The 24,590-nt window shown below is 47.6% G+C and overlaps 10 protein-coding genes across 10 annotated transcripts; 1 reads left to right on the top strand and 9 right to left on the bottom strand.

The window, feature by feature from the left end:
- Positions 1–806: 806 nt before the first annotated feature.
- Pmar_PMAR009089 (conserved hypothetical protein) lies at positions 807–1,296 on the bottom strand (the record flags this gene model as incomplete). The annotated part of the gene is made up of 2 exons (XM_002768405.1): positions 807–876; positions 1,067–1,296. 2 exons carry the CDS (start codon positions 1,294–1,296, stop codon positions 807–809), a joined length of 300 nt encoding a protein of 99 aa, XP_002768451.1.
- Positions 1,297–2,992: 1,696 nt separating this feature from the next.
- Pmar_PMAR009088 (conserved hypothetical protein) lies at positions 2,993–3,226 on the bottom strand (the record flags this gene model as incomplete). Its single annotated transcript, XM_002768404.1, has 1 exon — positions 2,993–3,226. One exon carries the CDS (start codon positions 3,224–3,226, stop codon positions 2,993–2,995), a length of 234 nt encoding a protein of 77 aa, XP_002768450.1.
- A 1,388-nt stretch (positions 3,227–4,614) lies between these two features.
- Positions 4,615–6,831, bottom strand: Pmar_PMAR009087 (peptidyl-prolyl cis-trans isomerase E, putative). The gene is made up of 15 exons (XM_002768403.1): positions 6,730–6,831; positions 6,604–6,680; positions 6,461–6,556; positions 6,248–6,417; positions 6,111–6,197; positions 5,940–6,065; positions 5,822–5,891; positions 5,620–5,775; positions 5,443–5,571; positions 5,305–5,395; positions 5,134–5,256; positions 5,031–5,086; positions 4,882–4,979; positions 4,763–4,838; positions 4,615–4,717 (listed from the first exon to the last, which is right to left on the bottom strand). Exons 1-15 carry the CDS (start codon positions 6,821–6,823, stop codon positions 4,664–4,666), a joined length of 1,503 nt encoding a protein of 500 aa, XP_002768449.1. The 5' UTR covers positions 6,824–6,831; the 3' UTR covers positions 4,615–4,663.
- Positions 6,832–9,295: 2,464 nt separating this feature from the next.
- Positions 9,296–10,948, top strand: Pmar_PMAR009086 (hypothetical protein; the record flags this gene model as incomplete). The annotated part of the gene is made up of 11 exons (XM_002768402.1): positions 9,296–9,417; positions 9,462–9,519; positions 9,568–9,672; positions 9,717–9,794; positions 9,840–9,943; positions 9,997–10,041; positions 10,121–10,258; positions 10,332–10,468; positions 10,514–10,641; positions 10,690–10,809; positions 10,851–10,948. The coding sequence occupies 11 exons, from the start codon at positions 9,296–9,298 to the stop codon at positions 10,914–10,916; spliced, it is 1,101 nt and encodes a 366-aa protein (XP_002768448.1). The 3' UTR covers positions 10,917–10,948.
- Positions 10,949–12,075: 1,127 nt separating this feature from the next.
- On the bottom strand, positions 12,076–13,208 carry Pmar_PMAR009085 (hypothetical protein; the record flags this gene model as incomplete). The annotated part of the gene is made up of 4 exons (XM_002768401.1): positions 12,076–12,187; positions 12,511–12,589; positions 12,637–12,912; positions 13,112–13,208. 4 exons carry the CDS (start codon positions 13,206–13,208, stop codon positions 12,076–12,078), a joined length of 564 nt encoding a protein of 187 aa, XP_002768447.1.
- A 6-nt stretch (positions 13,209–13,214) lies between these two features.
- Positions 13,215–13,771, bottom strand: Pmar_PMAR009084 (hypothetical protein; the record flags this gene model as incomplete). The annotated part of the gene is made up of 3 exons (XM_002768400.1): positions 13,215–13,268; positions 13,381–13,563; positions 13,613–13,771. 3 exons carry the CDS (start codon positions 13,769–13,771, stop codon positions 13,215–13,217), a joined length of 396 nt encoding a protein of 131 aa, XP_002768446.1.
- A 128-nt stretch (positions 13,772–13,899) lies between these two features.
- On the bottom strand, positions 13,900–15,176 carry Pmar_PMAR009083 (Iodotyrosine dehalogenase 1 precursor, putative; the record flags this gene model as incomplete). The annotated part of the gene is made up of 9 exons (XM_002768399.1): positions 13,900–13,957; positions 14,013–14,137; positions 14,181–14,266; positions 14,319–14,406; positions 14,470–14,549; positions 14,591–14,736; positions 14,783–14,854; positions 14,903–14,999; positions 15,050–15,176. The coding sequence occupies 9 exons, from the start codon at positions 15,174–15,176 to the stop codon at positions 13,900–13,902; spliced, it is 879 nt and encodes a 292-aa protein (XP_002768445.1).
- A 115-nt stretch (positions 15,177–15,291) lies between these two features.
- Pmar_PMAR009082 (Molybdopterin-converting factor subunit, putative) lies at positions 15,292–17,143 on the bottom strand (the record flags this gene model as incomplete). Its single annotated transcript, XM_002768398.1, has 6 exons — positions 15,292–15,372; positions 15,735–15,800; positions 15,846–15,974; positions 16,021–16,074; positions 16,133–16,242; positions 16,888–17,143. The coding sequence occupies 6 exons, from the start codon at positions 17,141–17,143 to the stop codon at positions 15,292–15,294; spliced, it is 696 nt and encodes a 231-aa protein (XP_002768444.1).
- Positions 17,144–18,238: 1,095 nt separating this feature from the next.
- On the bottom strand, positions 18,239–18,973 carry Pmar_PMAR009081 (NF-kappa-B inhibitor alpha, putative; the record flags this gene model as incomplete). The annotated part of the gene is made up of 4 exons (XM_002768397.1): positions 18,239–18,348; positions 18,496–18,643; positions 18,688–18,794; positions 18,841–18,973. 4 exons carry the CDS (start codon positions 18,971–18,973, stop codon positions 18,239–18,241), a joined length of 498 nt encoding a protein of 165 aa, XP_002768443.1.
- A 1,158-nt stretch (positions 18,974–20,131) lies between these two features.
- Positions 20,132–21,660, bottom strand: Pmar_PMAR009080 (RAC-beta serine/threonine-protein kinase-A, putative; the record flags this gene model as incomplete). The annotated part of the gene is made up of 10 exons (XM_002768396.1): positions 20,132–20,182; positions 20,232–20,373; positions 20,425–20,577; positions 20,637–20,726; positions 20,778–20,877; positions 20,928–20,995; positions 21,045–21,175; positions 21,233–21,352; positions 21,404–21,487; positions 21,529–21,660. 10 exons carry the CDS (start codon positions 21,658–21,660, stop codon positions 20,132–20,134), a joined length of 1,071 nt encoding a protein of 356 aa, XP_002768442.1.
- Between the last annotated feature and the right edge of the window lie 2,930 nt (positions 21,661–24,590).

Raw genomic sequence — 24,590 nt, 5'->3', positions numbered from 1 at the left:
GGAGGGTCAGACTTGGGACTCACAGTGTTTGGTCCTCTCCCACACTCCTGACCAACTGTCCAACCGAGGGGTAGATGCCGCTCGAAATTGAGGAATGAGCCTCGACAACCAGGGGCCGTACGCGGAAGCTCACGAGTCAAAGCCAACAATTTAACTCACCCATAATGGGTGGCCAGTGACCCCGCCTCGTGATCCAGGTCATACCCGGCTCGAATTTGTAACTGAACAAGTTACCGCCCCTCATGTGATCTCACAATCTTGGTATTAATCGCATTCTTTGGACAAAATACGATGCATGACTCGGCGTTTAGTGGGTTGAAAATTGTAGACTTTGCGAGTTCAATAAAGGTCCATTTATGGGGCTAGTTCAAGGACGAATGTATTGAGATTTTCATGTTTGAGAGGGTATTGTAAGATGGGAACGACCTCAGAGACCTCCTCGTGGTGTTCCTGGAAACTCAACTATAATGTTCTATTTTTTTCTTTTTTCTCTCTAAGTTTTATGGAGGGCTTCTAGATTATCTCCATTTGAGTGGTTTCACAACACCCTAGTTTATTGACCTTCGAGGTTGACCTGGTGTTATAACTAGGATGTTGTATATAGGAGATAAAGTTTAGAGGCGCCACGGGTTTGATAAACCAGTGGCAACCACCCAAACCTCCATATTACTGAACACAATATAGGTGGTTACAGTAAATCCATAAATAAGGAGTTGATCTGTACCAACTACATATGCGGGAAGAGCTCTGATGAGATAATTCTGTTTTCAGAGCTTTGCCTCCCTCGCACTGATGAAAATAATGACCTAAGGCCTTGAAACAAGACCCTTGACGGCAACAGCAATCAATGTCAGACACAACTTGATCGCTTCAAACCTACGACCTCTACATACCTCCGACTTGAGTGCAACACAAAACCCGAATCTTTTAAATCAATGACTAGAATAATACCAATGCATCGACTACAATGGATTCTCACAGCCAGAATGTAAAGATACGACGACAAACTCTCATCATCATCATCATCAGCGTCATCATCGTTGAAATAAGAATAGGGAGACTTTACTTGTTGGAGCCGCTACCACGGATATAACCGCCACTGCCTTTGGAGGCGCCACTATTGGCACTCGCACTCCATCCTGGCACAACACCATTGTTCATATTGCGCTGAGCTGCCGACTGAGCACGAGCAGCAAAGGAGCCACTCTCGACCGAGCCTGAGTTGCCATAAGCCGTAGACATGATACGACGAGCAGCAGCACCGTCCATCGGGCGGGAAGATTTAGGGTTGGTCATATTGACAACTCACGGAAGACCTAAGGAAAACGCGAATAACAGAAGCGTTAGGTATAACTAAACGCATGAGGTAGAGAAATGTTGCAACAACCAACAATAACTTGAGAGCAGCAACCTCAAGGAAGAACTATTCTATAAAAGAGCAATAGTAATTACCAAAATGCACATGATGAATGCAGGCCTCACCAACGGTACCCTACCTAGTTGACCAACTGTTAGAATTAACGATGCAAGTGATGTCACCATTGCTATAGATACCACTATGAAATTCATAGTATGAGCAGTATTCATAGTATGACTTCCGGGATGATCCCACTGATACAATGAGACCATGACATTGAAATGCATACGAAAGATGAAAGAGAAAAATGAATCGGCTGCCACGCGCCCAACTGTCTATCTGTCGCACACGACCAAGATAGTTCTCATATGAGAAGCGATTCTCCACAACGTAATGGCTCTAGCGTAGGACTAGAATGCGCCACCTCGCTGTGTCACGTGGGCCTTGCACAATCACACAGGTTGTATTATGTACTTATCACACAACCACATTTGGCGCAATGTCTACCATGCATGCGCAAAGCATGACCATAACCAGCGAGGGTAGAGCATGAAATTCTTCCAAAGGTCCGTAAGCAATACCCAAACTATGGGCAACGGATTACTCAGGAGGGAGAGGGACGACGAGAGAAGGAAGTCCGCAGTTCACGTCCCGCCCTGGCAGGTGGGTGGCTTGAAACTACTCCCTTAAGGTCGTTAGAGACTTCAGCGCGTAGGCTCATCCTTCGGCCGCCGCGTAACGTAGCAGGGTGACCTCTAAAGATGCACATGCGTGCAGGTCAGCTACGGACCACGGAGATTTGCCTCGTTACACAGCTATATCGGCCAATAAGCAGCGAGGGTAGACTAATTTCATATTATTTTCGGGATAGAGAGAAACAAGTGAGTGACATACGACTTTCACCGGAGGTAAAACACGAGGATCCTAGAGATTGGAGACAGCAATGACTGTGATATTGTAGACTGAATCTAACAGTGTATCTTTGGCCAATACTCTTGGTATTAACTGCACTCCGTGGACAAATCTCTATATAATACTCGATGTATTTTGTTGGCTGGATATTGGATAGATGAAGAGTCAATCTACAGCGACCATATACATAGATGGGGAAGGCTTGGATTAGAACATTCTTTTTTCGAGTTCCACGGCGTCCACGAGAAGAATGACACGGGTCTTATAACTCACGAAGCATTTTGCAAGGGTGCTCTTCTAGGATGGGACAGTGAAGAACCCTCCCTTCAAGGAACGCCAAGAGGAGCAGTTCCTTGATCACATGGCCACTGATCCTCACAACGAACAGAGAGAAGCAGCGCGCCATAACACTCATGAGACATGCGACGAAGTTTGATTTGAGACTTGAAACTAAATCGAAGGAAGTAGTGTCCCAGACAATATCAATCTCTCAATCGATGCCCTTACAGAACAACCATACAACTACATGGTGTTAAACATTCATGACCCTTACGAACTCTCGACTTGTGTGCAACACAAAACCCGAATCTTTAAAATCAATGACTAGAATAATATCAATGCATCGACTACAATGGATTCTCACAGCCAGAATGTAAAGATACGACGACAAAATCTCATCATCATCATCAGCGTCATCATCCTTGAAATAAGAAGAGGAAGACTTTACTTGTTGGAGCCGTTTCCACGGATATAACCGCCACTGCCTTTGGAGGCGCCACTATTGGCACTTGCACTCCATCCTGGCACAACACCATTGTTCATATTGCGCTGAGCTGCCGACTGAGCACGAGCAGCAAAGGAGCCACTCTCGACCGAGCCTGAGTTGCCATAAGCCGTAGACATGATACGACGAGCAGCAGCACCGTCCATCGGGCGAGAAGATTTAGGGTTGGTCATATTGACAACTTACGGAAGACCTAAGGAAAATACAAATAAAAGCAACGACTAGCATAACCTAACACATGAGGTATAGAAATTTTGGAACAACCAACAATAACATTTGAACAAGGACTCGACAACGGTGGCCTGCCTAGTAGAACAACTGATAGAATCAACTCGATAAAAGTGATGTCGCCATTCCTACAAATAGGATCATAAATACCAAGATTACCGTCCCACACAAGATGCACATGGGCATTGGGAGGCCTATGAAGCAACGAGGAGCTGAGCTTGACCAACCTCACAACCTCGTAATCTAATCTCAGAGTCTTGAGAAGGAACAAAAAAATGAAACGGCTGGCACGTACTCAACTGTCTATCTGGCGCACGAAACTGACATCCTCCACAACTGAACCGCGATTCTCCAAAAGGAAGTGACACTAGCGTAGGGCTAGCATACGGTATCATGGGTGTTCTTAGACAATCACACAGGACTTGTGTCACAGGTTGTATTATGTACGTATCACACAACCACACTGGATGCAATGTCCACTACGCATGCGCAAGTGGCGCGGCGCAAAACATGATCGTGTGAGTGAACATGTGGAATCCATATTGTGGATACCAAATGTTGAAGACAGCAACAACAGCATTATTGTAGGCTGCACAGATAGTTGTAGAAGCGAGTGTAGTGCCTCGGGGCTTGAGTGTGGTCCTTTCCTCTAATTGCAGGAGGTCATTCGAAGTTCAGAGTCCAAAGTATGAGAGAATAGTTCAGTTACCCGCCTCTATTCAAATAGCAACTTTTCCAACAGACGGCTCACACCGCCGAGGGCGACGTTTCATTTCGCATAGAGGCAGAATCAGGCAGACAGGTCGCGCACGGCGATGGAGGGAGTACTATCTCCCTATGAGTGGCAATTAGCAACGTTATAGGTCGAGAAGATACTCAAGAGGTATCGACAATGGTCCCAACAACAGTGTTGGAATATATGTCCACTGCCCTCACCTGAGCTCCGGTGTTTTTTCACAAATTATGGAAGCATATACACGAATTCGGGTACAAATGCACAGAAACCAATGGAAATTCCCTGAAATTTCCACAGATCTTTCTTATTATCACCGATACATGTAGTTGACCATATGCGAGGTTTTTCTACATTGTCTTTGGTGGACGAACGAGACTGTAGACCTAGCAGGTGTAGGTCCAAGCTATGTACCCCACGAGCACTTCAACCGATACGGAGACGGGCATGTTCGGCTTTTATACTTTCGGGAAGGAAATGATAGAAGTGACACGACTCGGCTGATGTTGCTAGCATAGATTGTGTAAACATAACAACGCAAGCCGACGTGAAGGCATCAGTAACATAAAAACGGTGTATTTGGGAATAGGAAATCATACTTCTCATCACTTGAGTACGAGAGAACTCGAAACGTGTAATCTCTATGATTTTACTCAACTCCACAATCGACGATTACAATGCCGCCATCCACAGTAGGCTTGTCCTGAATACACACAGTGCCATCCATCACAAACTCTGAACTCCTCACCTGCGCATCAGTCGGGGCGTTCTCAACAGCATCCAACACGTCCATACCATCAATGACTTCACCGAAGACCACATGCCTGATAGATCCATCAGAGATGAGAACAGACATTCGAGTATTACTTCCCATCGAGATGAGGTGTGGGAGCGAAAGTGACGAAGAACTGCGAGCCGTTAGTATTGGGACCAGAGTTGGCCATGGAAAGAAGTCCTCGCTTAGTCTGAGGAGAAGGTAGGACCATACAGCTACAGTAACTTCAATGTAAAAGTACATGATGGTCACGGAAACCCTCATCCTGGAACTTCTCACCGTAGATAGACTCGCCGCCTGAAAGGAGTAAAATCGCACACTGGCTGCCTTGCTAGGGATATTACCAGTGCCGTTCCCGTTGGTGAAGTCACCACCCTGCATCATGAAGCCTTTGATGACACGATGGAAGGTAGAGCCCTTATAGGCGAGCTCCACTTCTGGCTTACTATGGCATTTACCACTGTCACCTGAATAAAGAAGGGAAATAATTACATACCACGCCTTGTACACATTACCTCTGCACAACGCCAGGAAGTTCTCAGCAGTCTTCGGCACCGTATCGGAATAGAGGGCGAAAGACACACGCTTGGGCTCCTCAGTGCCGACCTATTTCAAGTCTACCATGAGTAACTCCTGTAGTGGAGTACTACTACCTTGATATCCATCCAGGCCTTGGGGAGCTTGGCAATGTCGTGAACTGGGGGTAGCTCAACATCAGCCTTCTCTGAGTAGATACTCTGACCGAACATCGCCCCAAATGCTGTCTTCTCCTCAGCCAACGCCTGAGGGCAAACATGAATATAACAAAGCCTGGATATAACTCGCATTGCCTCCTTAGCCCTCTTCTTGCAGTCCGCCAAAGTAGTACGAATCTCTCGGTTCTGAGGTTCGGCCCTTGCTGCTATGAGAAGTTGCTCCTTCGCATCCTTAAAGGAGGCGATCTCCATCAAGGCAGCACCGTAACGGAAGTGTGCTTTAGTTGATTTCTGGGAGAGAACGGAAATTATACTTCTTGAGAAAATCAAGTCTTACATCGTCAAGTTCAACTGCCTTCTTGCCATACTCTACTGCGGCGTACCAGTCTGCCAACTTCATACAGGAACTACAAAGCATGATGATAAACACCGTTCACACCACTGGCTGATATTACTTTGCCATGTTGAGGTAACACGATAGAAGGACCTTATCCTTATCCTCCTTATCAGCACCAGACCAGGACGATGTCTGCTCAAAGTAGTCAACTCCCTCTTTATATTGCTCCAGGGCTTCCTCGTACCTGACCGCATCACGATAAACCCGATAAAAGTACGGTAGGTAGTACTCGCCAGCCTTGAACGCAGCGTTTCCCTTCTCCTTACAGGCTGATGCAGCGGCGACCTTCTCTTGTTTGGACATACTCCACTTATCACTGCCAACACACAACTATGCACCACAAACTCGAAGGGTAATGAGGCCTACGGCTTGCCAGGCTTGAAACTGAGCAGTTCCACGTCGAACTTTAACCACGAATTTGGTGGTATCTCAGCGCCAGCCCCCGCGGCACCATAGCCGAAGTCGGGATGGAATGTGAAGATCGCTCTCTCCCCTCGATGCATGGTAGCAACACCTTCGTCCCAACCTTTGATGACCTGCAATAGTACGTAGATGAGGGAACCTCAGCGATGTTATTACCTGTCCCTTGCCAATGGTGAACTTGAAGGGGGTACCGCGTTTCCGGGAGGAGTCAAAGACTTCACCATTGGCCTTCAACCAACCAGTGTAATGCACCTATCGTGTTATCAATACATTCAGCAATGCCGTCCTAAGCGGCTTACCTCAACTTCATCACCAGGCTTAGGAGTGTCTTCACTGAGGCCTTCCTTGGTGACCTCTTTAACGCAGTGACCATCACCTGACGAAACCAAGCTCATCAGCTTACCCCGTCTTGATGTGCCCCCTACCAGAAAGGTCATCGGTACGAAGCACTACTGGCTCCTCCTCTGTATTGGCAATCGAGGAGTTCTGCTCTTGATCAACAGCAGCGGAAGACGACATTGAACTCGTGATGAAATAACAAAGCTTACTGGGGACAAACTGGGAATGTTCGGGGTGATCAATACACCTCTCCTGAGTTCCAAGACCCCTCCCAGGATCGAGTTTTACATGAGAAGGTCACGTGAGTCACCGATTTTATGGTAACCTATACTACGGGTTATATGGAACTAGCCGCTGATAATGTGGTTTCACCACTTAAGGGGAAGAGTGGTAAGAAGTGACCTCTGCGACGGTGAAGGGGGTGACACCAGAGTAACACAATTGTGAGGGATGTCTACAATTACTTGGATCTGTCGGAAACAACCTGGTCCTGGTAGTAAGAAGTGCGCTCATGCTCTGTCTCTTTTACCCCTATGTCATTCAAGTCGTCATGCTTGAGGCTGTCTTTCAGATCGTCTCAGTCAGTCTGTTGAGTTAGCTAATCTCGAGTGATCATTGGTCTCAAGTACTGATATCCCATAAGTGTTAATAGTAGTTCATACCTTATGATGGAGTACATACAGGGCGAGTAGTCATTGGACGTTACCTGTAATGAAAAACAACTTGTCATCCCAAGTTAGTTGAATACCGACGGGGATGCTCGCGTCGCTCCGCCAGCAATTCGCACTTCTGAGATGAAACCGTAAGGAGGAGGAGGAGCATATCTCACCCACGATCACGGGTAGGAAGAAGCTCTTAATTTGATCTTAATTCCACCACCCCCGGGAGTAAGTACCGAAGGCGGTGTAGACACGCACTCACGGCGCATTCACTGAGTATCACTCCACTCTGTGAATGGCTTTCTCCCATCGGTACTTCTAGGGTCGGTTCGTAGTCAGCATGTCGATAGTAGTGTTGCCACTAGAGGCCGGGTACCGTCCTTATACCCGACGATGAGTAGCCAGAGCTTCCAATAAACCAATTGGTGACACGTGAGTGGGCTTCTCTCAGTTGATCCCGAGTGCTCTTGGGTGGCAAGGATCAGTGGAAACCCAAGAGAGGTTACATATAAGCCTAGCAATTGATAAGTGAGGTAGTATTAGAGGCAGATGAATGTCTACCATGATGTAGATCACCAAGGAACAGCTAAGAGCCCTTGGGGATTCGATAGGGTGAAGTTGCTTGCTGAGGTTGGTTTAAGATTGGTGAGCTGGAGAGTAAGGCAATACTGTCTTGGTCGTCATCATCATCACAGCGTCCACTTAGTCGCTCTGGAAGGGAGGCTTCTATGTTACCGAGCCACGAGGCCTGCAAAGCTTTCGGGGATGCAAAGTAACTCCATGCACTGTACGGAGTGGTCGTATAGGGATTACAAATAGGAGTGGTCTGATTTATCAACGTGAGTGTCGTATTGCTACTGGTACTGCTGCGCCTTATGTAAAATATTTGGTCCTCTCCTTTTTGGCAACAAGCAATTCCGTATCCTATCCCTCTAGGGTTGTATGCCTTGGAGGATGCAGACGGCCAGCACTGTCATTCAAATAAAGCGGTCAGATGACATCATCTGGTGGAGGTTATGCAAGTCGTAAATGAAGTTTGTTTCTATGGATTATCACTCGAATGCTCATGGTGTCGGGGACTAATTATCGAGCTGGACCTCGAAGTAAGCAGTGAGCCATTTTGATATGTTTCGTATCTTGCTAGAGTCCACCTCAGGTACACTTCTTGGTACGGTCAAGGAGGTCCCAAAGCCTCTAGAAGCAGTTCCTGGTGCATGTTCACCTTGCCCTACTGTTGACTGCTCTTCCTTTCTACTGCAACACGGCGGCGTTAGGTTCAAGAAATCATCATTACCATGGTCAATCGACGACGTAGGCGTCAAGTCACGATACTGCATGCTGCATACCATACAATGCTATGATCTGCTTCACCAGGTCGAACTCGGTGGCGGCTACCCAGGACTTCCGGACTAGCGGCTTGGAGATTGCGGGTCGTTGGCTCTTGTTCATGTCCCCTACGTGATGATGCGATTCATTCCATTATCGATTTGGTATGTGTTGTCATCCCTCAATTAATAAAGTGGGGGATGTGCCTACTCACGGGTGCGGTCATCGTCTTGATCAACAGCAGCATGTGCTCGGATGCGGCACATAGGCCTTACAGCGGAACTGCATTTGTGGTGGCGAGCTGCTGATTTTTGGTTTCCCGATGATCGGAAAACCAAAAATCAACAGCTCGGAATCCGATCGTAAGTGGCAATACTTGCCATGTGTTCGAAATGTTTTTCATCCTTAACAGTTCAGTGTTCTCAATCAGTTGAGTGGCTGAGCGGCGGGAATGGGATAGTAAACTAACTGAACAAATTCCACCCTTAGATGAGCCGCCCGTTTGAAAGGCTCCGAACGAGCTTGTATCATGGGAAAGACAGAGATTGGACAAAGCAGCCTAGAGGGAGTTATCGATGGTTTCAAGGAGAATTATCAACGAGGCTCTCTAAAAATATCAACCGCGGTGTACTTGATTAATGTGTGTAGTACTTTATCGTGTATAGTAATGGAGGAGGACCCGTATGAAGGCCTTGTGGAAGAGAAGTTCAATCTCTCACAAAAGGCTCTCCAGGGAAGATGGATTCAGTATCCCTTACGGTGCTTCGTCACTGTCGTCAAGGACAAAGTGTAAGACCACACCCCACAGGCATGAGTCAACCTGCCAACGACAGGTACTTTGATGGGGGTGTCACCTACGACTTGGTGAAACACTCTAATGGCAAATTCGAGGTGGGGGGGGCCACTCCTCTATTTGTTCTTTGTATAAGATCCGGTCAGGTCGGTGGTTATATCGCCAACCCTGAGCTCTCCTCGGCAAGCGAGATACACTGGAGTTTACCAACGGGTGAAACAGCGACGTGGACCTATGAAGGAGAGAACGATGTGAGTCGATCTGAAGGCTGGTAGAGTCCTACGCCGCTTTTCAGGGGTTTGGAGGTACAGTCGCCGACGTGGACCCGACGCTGATTATCACTGAGGGCGGCCGATCGAAACGCCACAAGCCGGTAGCTACTTCTCGATGTCGGCGTGCTGATGATGTATCACATCAGCCCGTGGACTATGCTGCTCTTGAGGCTCAATTGAGGCGAGAGGAAGCGGGGCTCACCTCAGAGTCGAGTGGCCCGACTGAACGGAGATCCTCAACTGACTTTACGTATGTTCCTCAAATGGCTTCACATCACTCGATCCTTCGTGTTGCTCTCGTAGGATGGGAGCTCATCAGGTCGCCAAGAACGCAGCTGCTGCGAAGGCGTAAGGCGACTCGGAGTGCTTTGACAGCCTCGTTGCAGTGTTTGGGCGTTTCGGAAGCTAGTGGCTGCTAATATTCTAGGTATTCGATTCTTCGGGATAAGATCATACTCTGGCTTGGAACCACCAACACTAGGAGAATTGACAGTATCGTTAGAAAACGTGGCGAGATTCATCATCATTTCGAGATCCCCGGCATGGTTGACGAGGGCCTCTCTCAGTAAGAGATCGATCGCACCTCCTTCTGTTAGATGTTCTACTGTCAAATGCCGTTCACTACTACTGCTGTTTAGGCTGAAGAACGACTATGATTTGGAATGCTCCCATAAAGATAAGATGACTTTTGTACGTTTCACGTATGACCAGTGGAGGAAAGCACTCGAGAAAGAGAATCTCCAAATAGCTGAAGGGCGTTCCGGCGAGTCTCCGGGTAGGTCATCTAAGCCAACTCCCGCCAGTGGATGAACCTCGTCAGAAGTGCCAAGTTCACCTCGGAAACGGTGCCTTTGTGTTTCCTATTCTTCCCCAACAAAGGGAGACGTGGGTAAAGTAGCTGCTGAACTTAATCTTGTTCCCGAGGGTACGCTCCTCGAAACTGAGAAGGTGGTCGAAGCCCGACTTGAGCGCACGCGGAAGAATCTTTCTGATCAGATAAAACCACTACTCGGAGTTCTAGATCGGTATGTTATGGATGTTGAGACTCTCCGCGACACTAAAATCGGGAGAATTGTCCGTCGGTATTCACGGCATGAGGATCCCGAAGTGCAGGAGGTGATCAGCCGATATGAATTTGATCGAGCACCGCTTTTCAGGCTAGTAAAGGCCTCATTGCAAAGTGGAAAGCCGTGTATAGAGATGCCAAAGCTAGTGAACATTAGAACACTTTTTTATTTTTCAATTTCTGTCCCGGAATCTCTTCCATTGCGTTGAGTCAGGAGTGAGTGTCACTGTGGAATGAACACAAGTTAATTCGCAAGTAGTCCAATCCGGAAATTCTTGCGGGATGTACGTCGATTACGCCGAAAGAGTAGATAATCTTGAGATTATCATTTCCTCATTATTCGGATCAACCTCGATATCCTCTTCTCCACTCTCGAGTTTCTGATCAACACTGGACGTACTACTGGGTAACACGAAGATGACGTGCTCAGAGACAAGCTTCGCTAGCCGTCTGCATGAGAGCTCCTTAGACACTCTCCACTATGCGATGGATGTCGGAACCGGAATATTCTTCCTCGTGCTATCGACTATCATCTCGGTAGGCGCGATCAACTTTTGCATCTACGAGTTGCATGTCCGCAGTCTTTGGCAGCCTGACACCTCGTGGTTACCCTATCGGCCCCGCGTGAGATTCTCGAACGATTCTTTTGCATATCTCTGTCCGTCGTTACCATTAATCTCGCAACCAGTAATGTCTGAGCTGCGAAGTCATCAGTCGCTGCCGAACCTTTAGCAAAAAAGGGACGACCCAAACTGATCGTTGTCGTTCCAACACAAGTCCACGCTGATATGAGAAACAAGCACCATCGCTCATGTCAGGGTCGAACGAAATTGAATATCGTCCGTCAGGCGAACGTTGATACTATGTCACTGATTAGAATGCTACTCTCGAAATGGTGTAGTATCGCCAGAACGCGTAAAAGCCAAATAGAATATGTTCAGGCTCATGACTGGAAGCGCTCCATGAGCATGAACTAAGTCACTCTAAGAGTGCGTAGTGCTTTCATGTGAGTAGAGCCTAGGTTCTAAACTGTATAGTTGGCATCTCCCCATCGAGCTTCCCCTTCCGACAGATCTCCAATGCTATCACCGTAAGCGCATCAGCCAACATCTTATGAGCATGAACTGAGCCGACTCCTGTGTCATGTCATACACGTATCACCAACCTGCTTCAACCTGACACACCTATAGTCATCTATAGGCCAATAAGAGACTCTCATTGGCAGATTTATAGGTGTCTCACGGGAGTTCATTAGTAATCAAAGAGATGGCTGGCCCCGTGGAGTCGACATTAAATGACCTCCTATGGCCGAAGCGCTACACCGCGATGTAGAATAGGCAACCATCCGAGACCGCCTTACCGTCGAAGGTTACGAGATTCGGAGTTAACATTTGTAAAACATGAGCTCCATCAGGCTTCATGAGAACCCTGTAAACGAGCATCGTAACCATACAAGATGAGGAAGACCCTCATGAGGGCTTTTTGAACTTGTCCTTGATCGGGATGATACCAGGCCATCTCGCATGTGACAGATCGAGTGAGCAGCAATAAAAACATACTAATAACTGTAGAAACATGAGAGTACATGACCTGGGGCCCACTTGGAACTGTGAGCCGTTCCTGTCAACACAAGGAGAATGTGGTGTTCAAATGCAATGGACAAGAGCTCTCTTGGTATCAGCAATTGCATCAGCAGCAGCTACATTACGATAAACTAACGTGTGCAGTGATATTAAATGCATGGTAGTTACTCTGTTAACAATTTGCTCGGAGATTCAGCAGTAGCAGCAGCAGCAGCATTCTGTTGGGATGGCTCCGCCTCGGCCATATCTGCAACATGATACCGAATACTCGCACAACTTCCCACAACCACTCACCTCCTCCCCCCTCCTCATCCTCAACATTATTCTCGTCCTCAGAGGCACCCACAGCCGGAATTTGCTCAGGCTCATCATCATCGTCGGACTCATCCGACTCGCTCTCGGAAGTAGTATCACTGCCACTATCTCCACAAAGAGCGTCATCCACAGCCTCCTCAACGGGTCGAGCCAGGCCCTGCTCCCTGAGCTTATTATACCGTTCCATTATCTGGGGCCTTATGAACTTCTTCCATCGCTCCTTCATGCTCTGCCAGCTTCGACCGGGCAGCACATCTAAGCAGTAAATAGTCGTAGTAGGTATACATATGAGGAGAGGCAGCAGCACTTTCCGCTTCCGCCAGCTTCCACAAACGGTCCCCTGAGGTCCGAAGCGACTTTCCTCGCATCTGAGCCCGCCGGATTGTCTCCTTAACCCATCGCTCCAACTTGATATCTTCCACGGCTGAATACTGCCGACGTTTCTTCGACCTACTGTTCTCAGATGCAATAAGCTCCTCAAACCAGTAGTCGCCGCGACTAGGAGAAGGGGATACTACCCTCGCTGACGGAGGGGTAGAGTGGGTAGACATTATAACTCAACTGTTCAGTACCGCTGGAATCACATTGAGGAACATCATCAGCTCGACGACCTTCCAACGAAAGTCATGACGTATAAGAAACATCGTTTGTGGGTTTCCTGGTGATAGTAACTAGAGTCACCACCGGAGCCGACATCGCCTCCATCGGAACTCGCCGTAGTACATCCTTGCCCACCTCAGGGTCGAACTCCAGTACAAACTCTTGCGATCTGACCCCGGCATCCGCCGCCTCGCTGGTCGTGATGGTGTACCGGAAACCATGGCCTGACGGTAACCGACGTAATGCATACTTCGCCACTCGCTCAGCTATACGCCCACATGCCCGGCCCATCCCTCTGACCGCTACCTGATGGTGGAATGGATGATCATAATCGACTAAGATGAGCAACTGCTACCTTCGACTTCTGCTTCTCCACGATAGCCTCTAGTACTTTATCAACATACAACTGGATCGGCTTATCCCTGCTCACTACCACATCCACAGGACCTCCTTCAATCGGCGTCCGTGGGGTATACCGGAGCCGCACCGGAGGGGCGCTGGAGTCTGATGACATTGTTAAAGCTGAAAGTCTCGGGATGATATCAAGACCGCATCATATAGACCAAAATGAATACAATGCTACTGAATAGATGTCAGAAACAAATGTTTTAGCTGCGCATGTGTTAGATCATCTAAACGGCATCATACTACCACGATGGTCTCAGCCTCTGCCCGACGTCGGTTCGCCGAGGTTCGTTTCCTAATGACAAGTGCAGTGCACAAGACGGCTCCTTCCCACAGAGCTTCTGGCTTACGGGACAGTAGCGTCCTCGCTAGGGTACCCGACAGGCATAAGGAGGTAGACCTTCTCATTGGAAGGCCTGTTGAGGATGTTCCTTATGGCCGACTCTGCCCCCATTGGTGTGGAGGTAAGGGTAACCTGAGAAGCTCATCCTCTCGAGCCAAGAGTAGAGACGGCCTACCAGTCCAGCGTTATGCAATGCACATATCAGCATTCCAGCTGCAATACCACAGGACTGCTCAACGTAGTAGTGTTCCTGACGGTTACCTGACAGATTACCACCGAGTCAATTATCGTTCCCTGGGCACTTATAACTCACCCGTAGTAGGGTCAACCCTGTGTGATTGCTTCATCATAACAATGAGATAAGGCGCCTCCGACAGATAGGGTTTGGCCACCTGAAAAGCCTAGTAAAGGTTCACAATGTCGTCGGGTGTATGTACTCGGCCATCACGATGTAGATCCCCAACCATAGGGGCAACGTCATTAACCCAGCTTCTACGCATACGACGGTCGTAATTCAACTGCTCTTCACGCTCCACAACATCACCTAGAAAGCAGCGTCTCAGAGCCCCTTACCGCACCACTTACGTATCTTGTCCTTAGCCTTCTGATTATGGACAATAACGAAGGTCCATGGTTGGAGATGGGCACCACTAGGAGCTGTACAGGCTGTCCTCACAGCTGCCATTATGATATCCATAGGCACATCATCCTTTGAATAAAATCTGATGGACCTGCGCCGACGATTCAACTGGGAGGGGCAATGGTTCTAATAATGACCTCCTAGTATTCATAAGGTCGAGGAACTTGGTAGCGTTGGCCATCATCACGGCTTTAGTCTGACGATCGTGTCTGAGGGAGGTCACTGTAAGGGGGAATTATTATCAAGTCCAGGGAAACCTGAAGACTTCATGGCCCTGTAGGACCTCCTCTTCTGCAAGGTGGTTGTCGGGATCGGCCAGGAGGGATCCACTACGGGGACGATCCGATTTGAAAACTGATGATAGTTCACTATAAGATGCCCCCCCATGCCCCCTCCATCACTACATTGATAGGCTGCAAAGACCCCAGCAGCCCCAACTGCAGCTGCTGCTACTCCCAAGCAAATACCTATTTTGGAAGTGTTACTCATGCTATCGATGGTAGAGTACTGAGGAGGGAGGGAGGCCGACATGAAGGAGCAATGATAACAACAACAAAGCTGAAACGGGAGCTCCACCGACAACACTGCGGCAAAGTCAACTACATACGGTAGGACCACTAGTGCCATGTGCTTAAGTTAGCATGTGTTAGCAGCTCCCTCCAACACGTCCATCACTATCCAACAAGGTTGGTGCGGTAGCACCATCAGCAACCAAGCCACTAGGTAACTTGGAGCTCCGATGGTAAATTACCATTAGCTGGACTCGTACTAAGAACCATAGACGTCAGGTAGATATACGACAATATTGCGATGCCGCTCTACTCGAACGTGTCGGACATTCATAGGTGTCCTCAGCTCCTACCAACCTTTGAAACGGGCACGGAGCCTGGGAATCTGTCATGAGGGTTCACCGCAACTCATCTCCACCACTCGTCATCGGCGACTCTCTCATTTTACTTCAACACTAAATAAAGATAATAAACTCAGAAACGTGACCTAATTATCTGTAACCTATGCACGAGGTCCTAAACTTTGTGGTCGCCACTCAGTATTCTCTTTCCATACTTCACTTGAGCTCCCTCCCCCTACATACACCTCCTTCTTCCACACCGGCACTTCACCTTTCAGTGCATCAATAGCTGCAGAAACAAATTCCTATACGAAGATAGATCGTCCCAACATCGGCACCGTGGACATTACAATAGCTGCTTTCCTATGGGCACTCGCAGCTGTGATGATAATACTAGCCTCCCCCACATTAACTCGACCTAGTCGATGACATGCATACACCGATAACACAGGGTACTGATCGGCTAGAGTGGTGATTATCTGATATGGTCAACATAGGGGGGGAGAGAATAATGGAAGAAGCCACCTGCAGCATCTTTTTCCTAGCCATCCCTTCATGCGCCTCATACACTAAGTATTCCTGATTAGTATTACATCATTCAACACTAACCCGGGCACATCATCCATGCCCTCACTACCACTGCTCCATCACTCCCTTTGTCCTGTCGAGTGACTCCAACGAAAGTACTAATACCCCCAGCCCGGCCACCGCTGGCTCTGGTGACGAACTCTACAGCTGCATTAACATCTAAGGGGGAGTTGGTCAGAGAGGCATGTACTGTAGTGGACGTGTCCATGTGGGAAGGGGCACGAACTGAGCTTCCTTGAATAGGAAAAAAGACACTGACAGGCCAGTTAACCCGTTACGAAGGAGGTTTCAAACTGCTCGACCCTTCCAAGATCAATATCATGTCGCTGCGACACGTGGCATTTTCGCATGTCTCAGCCTACAGCTACGTATTGTGAACACTCTACAGAACTCACGGCGACCTTTACTTCTCGACGGCTTTGGCGCGGTAAATCCTCACCACAACTCACGAAGCTGGTGTATCATTTGGCTTTTTTCTCAGCTGCAACCAGCGGCTGAAGTTAAGTGGACTCGAAACAAAGAGTTGACCAATCGCAAGACTCACTAACACAAAATTCGCCGATTAACCCTTACAAATACCCATGGCAATACATCTTGTCGATATCAATGAACTTATTCAGTCAATTGAATACAATCCATTGATGTAGTAGGTTACTTAGAAGCATTCAACGTATTGGGATTAATAGTGGCCCTCTTACTCAATAGAGTACGATCAAGGGCAGTCAGCATCCAATATAGAGATCAGCGATCATGACGTTGAACTTAATTACAACTGCATTAGAGTTCAGAACGGACTGAAATTACCTCCTAAATCGGAGAAAAGACCAAATAGATTGTCACATGTAAGAGGGGACTCCCCCGATGATAAGGACACGTCTGAGGTGTGCTTGTCGGTGAGCAACTTCAGCAGAGCCATGATGAGGGCATTGCGCCGTTGTATTTCATCTCTCAACTCGTTGACTTGCTCACCAAGGAAAGTGAGTGTAGGCAGCAGATCGTCGACTGTGATGAGATTGTTGTCGTGAGTGGAGGAGATACATGGGCTGAGTTGACGAGACATTATCGGCGTTGGGTCACTCCAATACGTAGCATCAGTGTAAGAATCAGTCCCAGAGTAGGTCTCAGGCTCCCACACGTCATAGCCGCGTTGCGTTGTCGCATTCAACTCCTCTGAAGAATGGGCATACGTACAGAAGCGTCCACGTTCACATGAACCATTCAAGTGGAAAGAGCACATCTTGGTCTTATAGAGTCTCCTATTGGTAGGATAGGAGTCGATGAGGAATGGCAGGGAGCTCGACCTGTTCATACTGCGGGAATGAACCGAGCCAGGAGTGATAACTGAAGAGGCCATGATGAGCTAGTAGATGGTGTTCCATGCTAAATCGTCGAGTATTGCCAACACCCTAATGCTTCAACAACCGAAAGATACGCCCATTAAAATCTTGCGCCTGAGTAGACGAACACGAAACGCTGAAGACTCGCGCTAGTCCTAGTAATCAAGTAACGCTGGCACATGATCTAGGCTGCCGCGGATCAAGTGTCCACATGCATGAGTTCGGACATCAATTTGGCGCGTGGGTTCTAATGCATCAAAGAAGTAAGTGAGGAGGTCAGTTCAGCGACGCGATTCAAATGAGGATTTCAATTTCACCTATAAGGACCACAAGATCATTAGGTAAGGAATCAGTTTCGCCGAAAAAAAACTTCATTTTGGGGACATCCTTGAATCCATAAATTTAGTTGATGAGTGATATAACCGTATTCGGATGATGAGATCCACCGCAACCCAACACTAACCGTAGCTAGAAACAATCTCAGCAGCAACAACAAGTCAACATGTGTGTAATAACATGAATACCAAGTCTCAACTATATAACCATGATACTCTCTCTAGCTAATGCAAACCACTCTAGAAACCTCCTCGGGTGCATCTCATCAACGCCAGAGTGACCGTCAAGCTACTGCGGACAGGCCCAGCTCGATAATCGGAACGCTACTTGACCAACAGCGGGGTTAGCAAACCGAAACCATGCCATTAACACGAGGACGCTCCGGAAGAGGACTCCACGAGAGGATAGAATAACAACGCGAGAGCGGAAGAACTCAGTAGAGTGTGAGAAACAATTGGGCATTCAACTTGGATGCACGGAGTTTAGTGAGACTGATGCTCGATCGGCTTGCCATCGGATCTCATCTCCTTCTCCAACAACTCCACAGTATCGGTATGCCCTGCCTCACGAGCCAAATCGATGGCTAGTTTACCTGCATGAATCGATGTATGAGATTTACATACTAACTTCACAAGTGTATGTCGGCAGCTGATCTAGTACATACTGAGTTCGAATACAAAGTCGTGCTCTTAACGGGAATGATCCACTACTGTTCCCCCTCCCACAGAGTTACCATTACCATCATTGTCTTTGATGGTATAGCTCGCCTCGGCACCGTTCTCGCAGAGAAGCCACACGATATCCTCATAACCACCTTTAGCTGCTAAATGAAGGGCAGTATCGCCGTTCTTATTAACAATATCCCGATCACAACCAGCCCATAGGAGCTGATATCGATACACTAACCATAGTTCGATGCATTCCTCATTACCATGGAAACCATCATACGGAGGTTGCCTCGACAGGCTATGTGCAAAGGCGTATCACCATTGACGTCTTGGATGTCCAATTCAGCACCACATTCGGCCATCATCGAAGCTTGAAAAATGATATCAATAGAGTAAAGCAGGAGTTAGGGTATTACCACAAGTCATTTGATTATTTGCTACGGCGACGTGCATAGGGGTACGACCAAACTTATCCAACTGGTTGAAAACCTCCGGGTCGGTGGCACTGACAGACCCTGGATAAGAACCCAACGACTGCTCCCGAGCCATTACGCGTTCACTGCTGACATATCCCCTTTACGGGCTGCCTCATGGTACTGTGTATTCGACGATGCTGTGGACATGAGCGAAATATATACACTTCTGCTACAGCGGCTCGACAGGGATGTACTTCCAATCTTACGACTTACTAATTTTTAGGTATTCCCTGTTGATTGTAAAACTGACAATCTGAAATGGATGATGTTCACCTATATGATGATGCGACTCAAGAGTTCACCTCTGAGTGGTGAGTAAGTGTATCAGACAACAATCCCACAACATCCAAACTCAAAGCCAGAGCATAACACTAGATACTGAGCTCATAGGCAAACATACATGAGAGGCACACTGAGGTAGGATTGCTGGGCGAATGCTCATAAACACACTTCATAACTTGTGATGCTACTAGCAGCATCAGGCATCATCAGAAGCATATTGGGCGGAAGTCGCCCGTTACCACCTCATCTCCGTAGGTATACCCAGCATCGTCCAGGTTCTTGCCATTCCTCTGTCCACAGAAGACTCATAAGTGGGTAAAACAGTTCAATTAACTTGTCAAAGGCAGCACCTTATACACCTAGCCATTAATCGTAGCACAACCCTACGCACTACTTCTCAATAGGCTTGAAATCGCACAGAGCTTCGGTGGCTACGAGATCTGCGACGAGGATAAAAGGATCAAAGCCTGTTGGCGAGATGACATCTACGTAATCGATAGCAGCAGCGTCTACCACGAAAACGAAGGGGAAAAGGTCGATAAAGGACTAAGCGACGATCAAGCATCCTAGCAGAGGAAGGAATACCATTGGGCTCGTCATTCCACCATCTTGGCAAGAGTGGATAACAGAAAAAGGATTCTAGGAACGCTTCAGATGCTCATAGTCCCCTCGGTGTAAGCATCGTCATAGAGATCAATCAACTCAACATGCACTCACTTGATGATGATGATAAATGATCTCCGTACAGTAGTACAACTAGTAAAGATGAATGAAACCGATAAACCAGCTGACAAGTATTCGATTATAACGATAGTTATTACTTCGACAACACCCACTACAATAGTAGCAGTCACAGTGCTTGCCCTATAATGTTGAATAATAATCAATACCAAGTATAAGTACTGTGAATCACAAGATGCGATGCTACTTGATGATAACCACTCCGGCTCTATCGAGGGAGATTGGACGGCTGATACGTAAAACCATCGAAATGGTGTACCTGTAGCAGATACATTATAGCAGCAGCACAGAGTAGAAAGCCTTCCTACGTCAGCGACTGGGGCTCCTGAATACTCCAGGCTATTGATGGCTGGTAGATCAATAAACTCTCTATCGAAATACTTAACATCAGTCTGAGTCGATACAGAGGGCTTGAACGGAGGCGTCACTTGACGCGATAACATAGCGTTCCTACAACCCAGAGTGTTGATACCGCTAAGTACGAGGATTAATGAGTACTACCAATCAACACCTTGGAAAAAAGGATGACTCTTGATATCCTGAGCATCTGCCGGTCCTGACCCTAGACGTTTGTTGGGGTCACGACAGAGTAGCTGCTCCAATAAATTCTTAGCTATGGGAGAGATATAAGATGGGTAAGACAATTCACCGTGTCTAAGGAAAGAATATGTATGATACCGTTCACCAGCTGACGGTGTAGTATTGAATAGTACCTAATCCTTTCGAACAACTTTTCCCTATCTCTTGTGTAAAATGGTGGCAGACCTGTGAGCATTTCATACATCAGCGCACCAAGAGAGTACCTGTCAGGACCTATTGTGTATCTTATTATCATCAACCTAAGATACTACTACCAATCCACAGCCTTTCCATGACCCTTCTTCTCCAGTATCTCTGGTGCTAGATATTCAGGAGTACCACACATCGACTTGGCTGAGGAGTTATCCATAATACCTGAACGCTATCAAAGATAGACACCCTAGAGTTCGGATCAAGACCACTACCTTCCTTGGATAAGCCAAAATCCGTCAACTTGACATGACCATCAGCATCTAGCAGCACATTCTCAGGCCTGAAGGATAGCTGACGACGAGGTCTAGCAAGGCCGGTATGGATCCTACTTTAGATCTCTATAGACTATATCATACTTGTGGAGATACTCAATGGCCAGCAGGATCTCCGAGGCATAGAACCGACATCTATTCTCGGAGAAGCGCTGGGCTCGGGATAGGTGGAAGAAGAGTTCGCCGCCCTGACGATAAGGAAATGACAATAGTATACCTACATGCTCATCAGAGAGTCATATTACTGGACAATACTCCAATATGAAGTAGAGCTTCTTAGGAGTCTGGAACGCATAGACCAAGTTTACAATAAAGGGATGGGAAACCGTCTCAAGCACGTTACGCTCTGTACGGGTGTGCTCAACCTAGGTCAATACACCAACTGAACACCAGCACTCTCTCACTAAACTCCCCACCTGATTCCGTTTCATCACATTTTCTTTCCTCAACATCTTCATAGCATACACGTTATTATCCTTCTTGTATCGGACCAGCATGACCTAAGTATATACTACACTACGTAGCCCCTCCCACATCCTACCTTTCCATAGCTCCCCTTGCCGATGACCTTAATCAGAACGAAGTCCTCTAGAGATACCTTGTCTTTCGGGACAAGATGGGTCCCTGGGGTGGTGTTACCGTAAGGATCATAGGGATCAGAAGTAGCAGACATTTGCAGTTCCTTTATGAAAATATTATTTCAGAGCTGAACGACATGTCTCGTTGTACGTCTTATGAAGCATCAAACCTTTCCCAGATGACAGTTGCCAACATGATATGACGTTACATCATTCAAATTGCTTTCAACTGAGATTCCTCCAAGTAGCACATCTACGACGAAAACACTCGCCCCATGCTTCCCACAGAGTTACCATCCTAGCAGCGTATGAGGGCACTAGGTGGACTAACATTACTGAGCAAGGATACCTTATCTTGGTCAAGTTGATTTCAACAACCGATGCCTCGAAGGAGCGAGACACAGAGACCTTTTTAGACGGGAAAATGCCTATTCAAGAAAAAGAGTCTTTTTGCTGAGTAGGTAATTTAAAGGTCAATTCAAATCGTATCGTTGGGCATTACCGGCCAGGAGGCCAATCATCATCTCTCAACGATGCCACTAACTAATGCGACAGATAAAGTTGTAGAGATCTCGACCAACCGGATACCACCATATTTTCTGCCGACGGCGCTTAGACAAACTTTCAACCGCGCTCGCCCGCACGCGGACACCTGTCCCATGACCAATTATTCTCAAGCGAGTTGATGGTAGTGTTTTTGAGGTTGTTATATTCAATGGCAATACCCTTATCTTTGACCTTTATTGAAGCACTGCGTCGAATCGTTCATGCGCGTCGGTATGTTTAGGTGTTCCTCGTGCTCCTTATTGGGGTCCGCGAGGCACCTCACAATCCAGCTGCCGCTGCTAAGCTCCGACATTGGGAAGGCGAGCTGCGAAGCAGAGAGCCGCTTGGCTGGTTCGACTGCACGAAGCCGCAGGACTGGCCGAGATTGCTGCGCAATAATCTTCTCGTTCGGAGGCTAGTCGAACGATTCGCGAACGCGTTTCTCGTGTTGTGTGTTTCTGCAGCTACTGGGTGGGAGACATATGTAAAATCGCGACCAGTAGCTCAGACGCCCGACCGGGCTCAAACCACAGGCACTGACTGCTCGGAGGTACCAGTGGTGGTGTTTCTCAGGGTCAAATGTTACCGTCGGTAATTTGGAAATTTTGTGCCCTCATTTTTGGGGTTGACCCTCAGCTTCTCGCAGGTTGAAGTTGAACCTTTCCACGGTGGTTGAAGCTGAGTCAGGTCGAAATGTACCCGTTTGGGGTATTCTCTGGGTGGCGTGGGAGGGGGAAAACCGTGAAGAGCAAGCGCTTGGTTGTCTCTTGAGCCAAGCTGACAGATACGAGTTTCTGTCAGCTTGCCCGACATACAATTGAGTATGTTGCGCCAGCTGCAATGGTTGATCGATTTCAAGCTATGCACGGAAAAATAATTGTGTTCTGGAGCGGCGCATTTTCTGCCCTCCGCCCAGAGTTGGAGCTTGCTCGGCGTGGATTTTGACCGGTCAAACCTGTTTCACCACCAGTCTCTTTGTGACTGGAGGTTCCATGATTGACCTTGCATGAATTTAGGAGTAAGAAGTGCAACTGTACTGAAAACATCTCGCATCACGTGAGCAGTGCAGTCACCTCCGTTACGGGAGAGTGTGCAAAACTGGAATCCACTGCGCAGAGGACACAATCTGCACGTGCGTGCGCACATATGCGTGCAAGATACGTACGACCGTCCCACGAAACTTAGCCTAACAATCTCCTGCTTCTACGTAGAGCAGCGATGCACTACTGGCCTGGCGCATTTTAGCTACACCCATCCGAGTCGGGGGATGTGCGTCGGGACCGCATCGGTGTGCAACAAGTGAAACCCAGTTCACACCAATGGTGTGACACCATGCGTTCCCTGAAACATAGAACTTTGGGACATTCGCAGGTCATGGATTCTCGGAGTGCCGTTCTACAGACTAGACAATGAAATTACTAGTCTGAGGGTAACGGCAACGGTGACTGATTGGTAATCTCGCGCACACTTGGAGATCCAGCCTTCGCTGAATGGCGCCTGTTGCGCCGCCGACGCGGTTCTTCAACCCAACACTCTTGCGTCAAAAGGTCTTTCGTGTTCGATCATTACATATGGACGACTTCTGGGCGGCTGGGCGACTCCTGGCTGAATCAAATGAAGTCTACAGAACTACTTTATTGGCGTATTTTTCACCAACAAGATTTCATCAAACTCATTACTAACGAGTCGTTAGGGTCCAGGATAGCAGGATCCGCCAAGTTCCGTCTTGCTTGGTTCCTAGGACATCAATGGACCTCCAGGCTGGAAGTCTGAATCGGCTCTGTGTTCAAGCTGGAGGCTCCAGCTTTATCGCAGAGTTGATCGACGTCTCTATCTGTGTCACAGATTCTGTGGATATATAGACATATGTACTCGGATTACAGTGAAACTACACCTTCCCTTCACAAATATGTTCATCATCGCGACGCGCGATTGGCAAAATTGTTACACTGATGTAGATTTATCACACGTCTGGTCAACTGTCACGTGTAATACGAATAATATTTGTATCATAATACGCGTGTATCGCGTGTATCGTAATACACGTAAGAGTTCTCTTTTCACAAGAAGTCAGTCAAGAATCTCAGTTAGTTTCGCCCCTTTCGGCTGTACATATGAATACTTGAATCTCGATAGCAAACAGATACAGATAGTATATGGTATGGCATAGTACTTGCTTTTCGACCTTAGCACAACCATGATACATCAAATCATTCACCTCTCACGTTTGCCTGACTCAAGTCGTGTTCATTGATTCATCGGTATCTGAAACTGCGATAGTTGACCTCTTCAGTAGCTCTTACTGAGAAAGAGTAAGACTTACTCAGAAGTTCGCAGAAAGACGCATGCCGTGTGATAACTACCTCATAACTAACAGAACACGAATGTACTCAGAAATAGAGAAACATCATAAATACGCCGCTATAGCGGAACCACCACATCGTAGCGGTTCCAACGGTAGAAAACAAGTAGACGGTAG

This window comes from Perkinsus marinus, assembly GCF_000006405.1.
Source record: "Perkinsus marinus ATCC 50983 genomic scaffold scf_1104296968428, whole genome shotgun sequence".
Taxonomy (NCBI): Eukaryota; Perkinsozoa; order Perkinsida; family Perkinsidae; genus Perkinsus; species Perkinsus marinus.
This window is presented reverse-complemented; position numbering and strand designations above follow the sequence as displayed.

What these genes read in the sequence shown, in the direction of transcription:
- Pmar_PMAR009087 (XM_002768403.1), bottom strand. Translation starts at nt 6,823, where the DNA reads ATGTCGTCTTCCGCTGCTGTTGATCAAGAGCAGAACTCCTCGATTGCC. An exon ending in TCACCATTGGCAAGGGACAG is followed by an intron (nt 6,418 to 6,460) that starts GTAATAACATCG and finishes GTACTATTGCAG; the next exon opens with GTCATCAAAGGTTGGGACGA. An exon ending in GCAAGAAGAGGGCTAAGGAG is followed by an intron (nt 5,572 to 5,619) that starts GCAATGCGAGTT and finishes GTTTGCCCTCAG; the next exon opens with GCGTTGGCTGAGGAGAAGAC.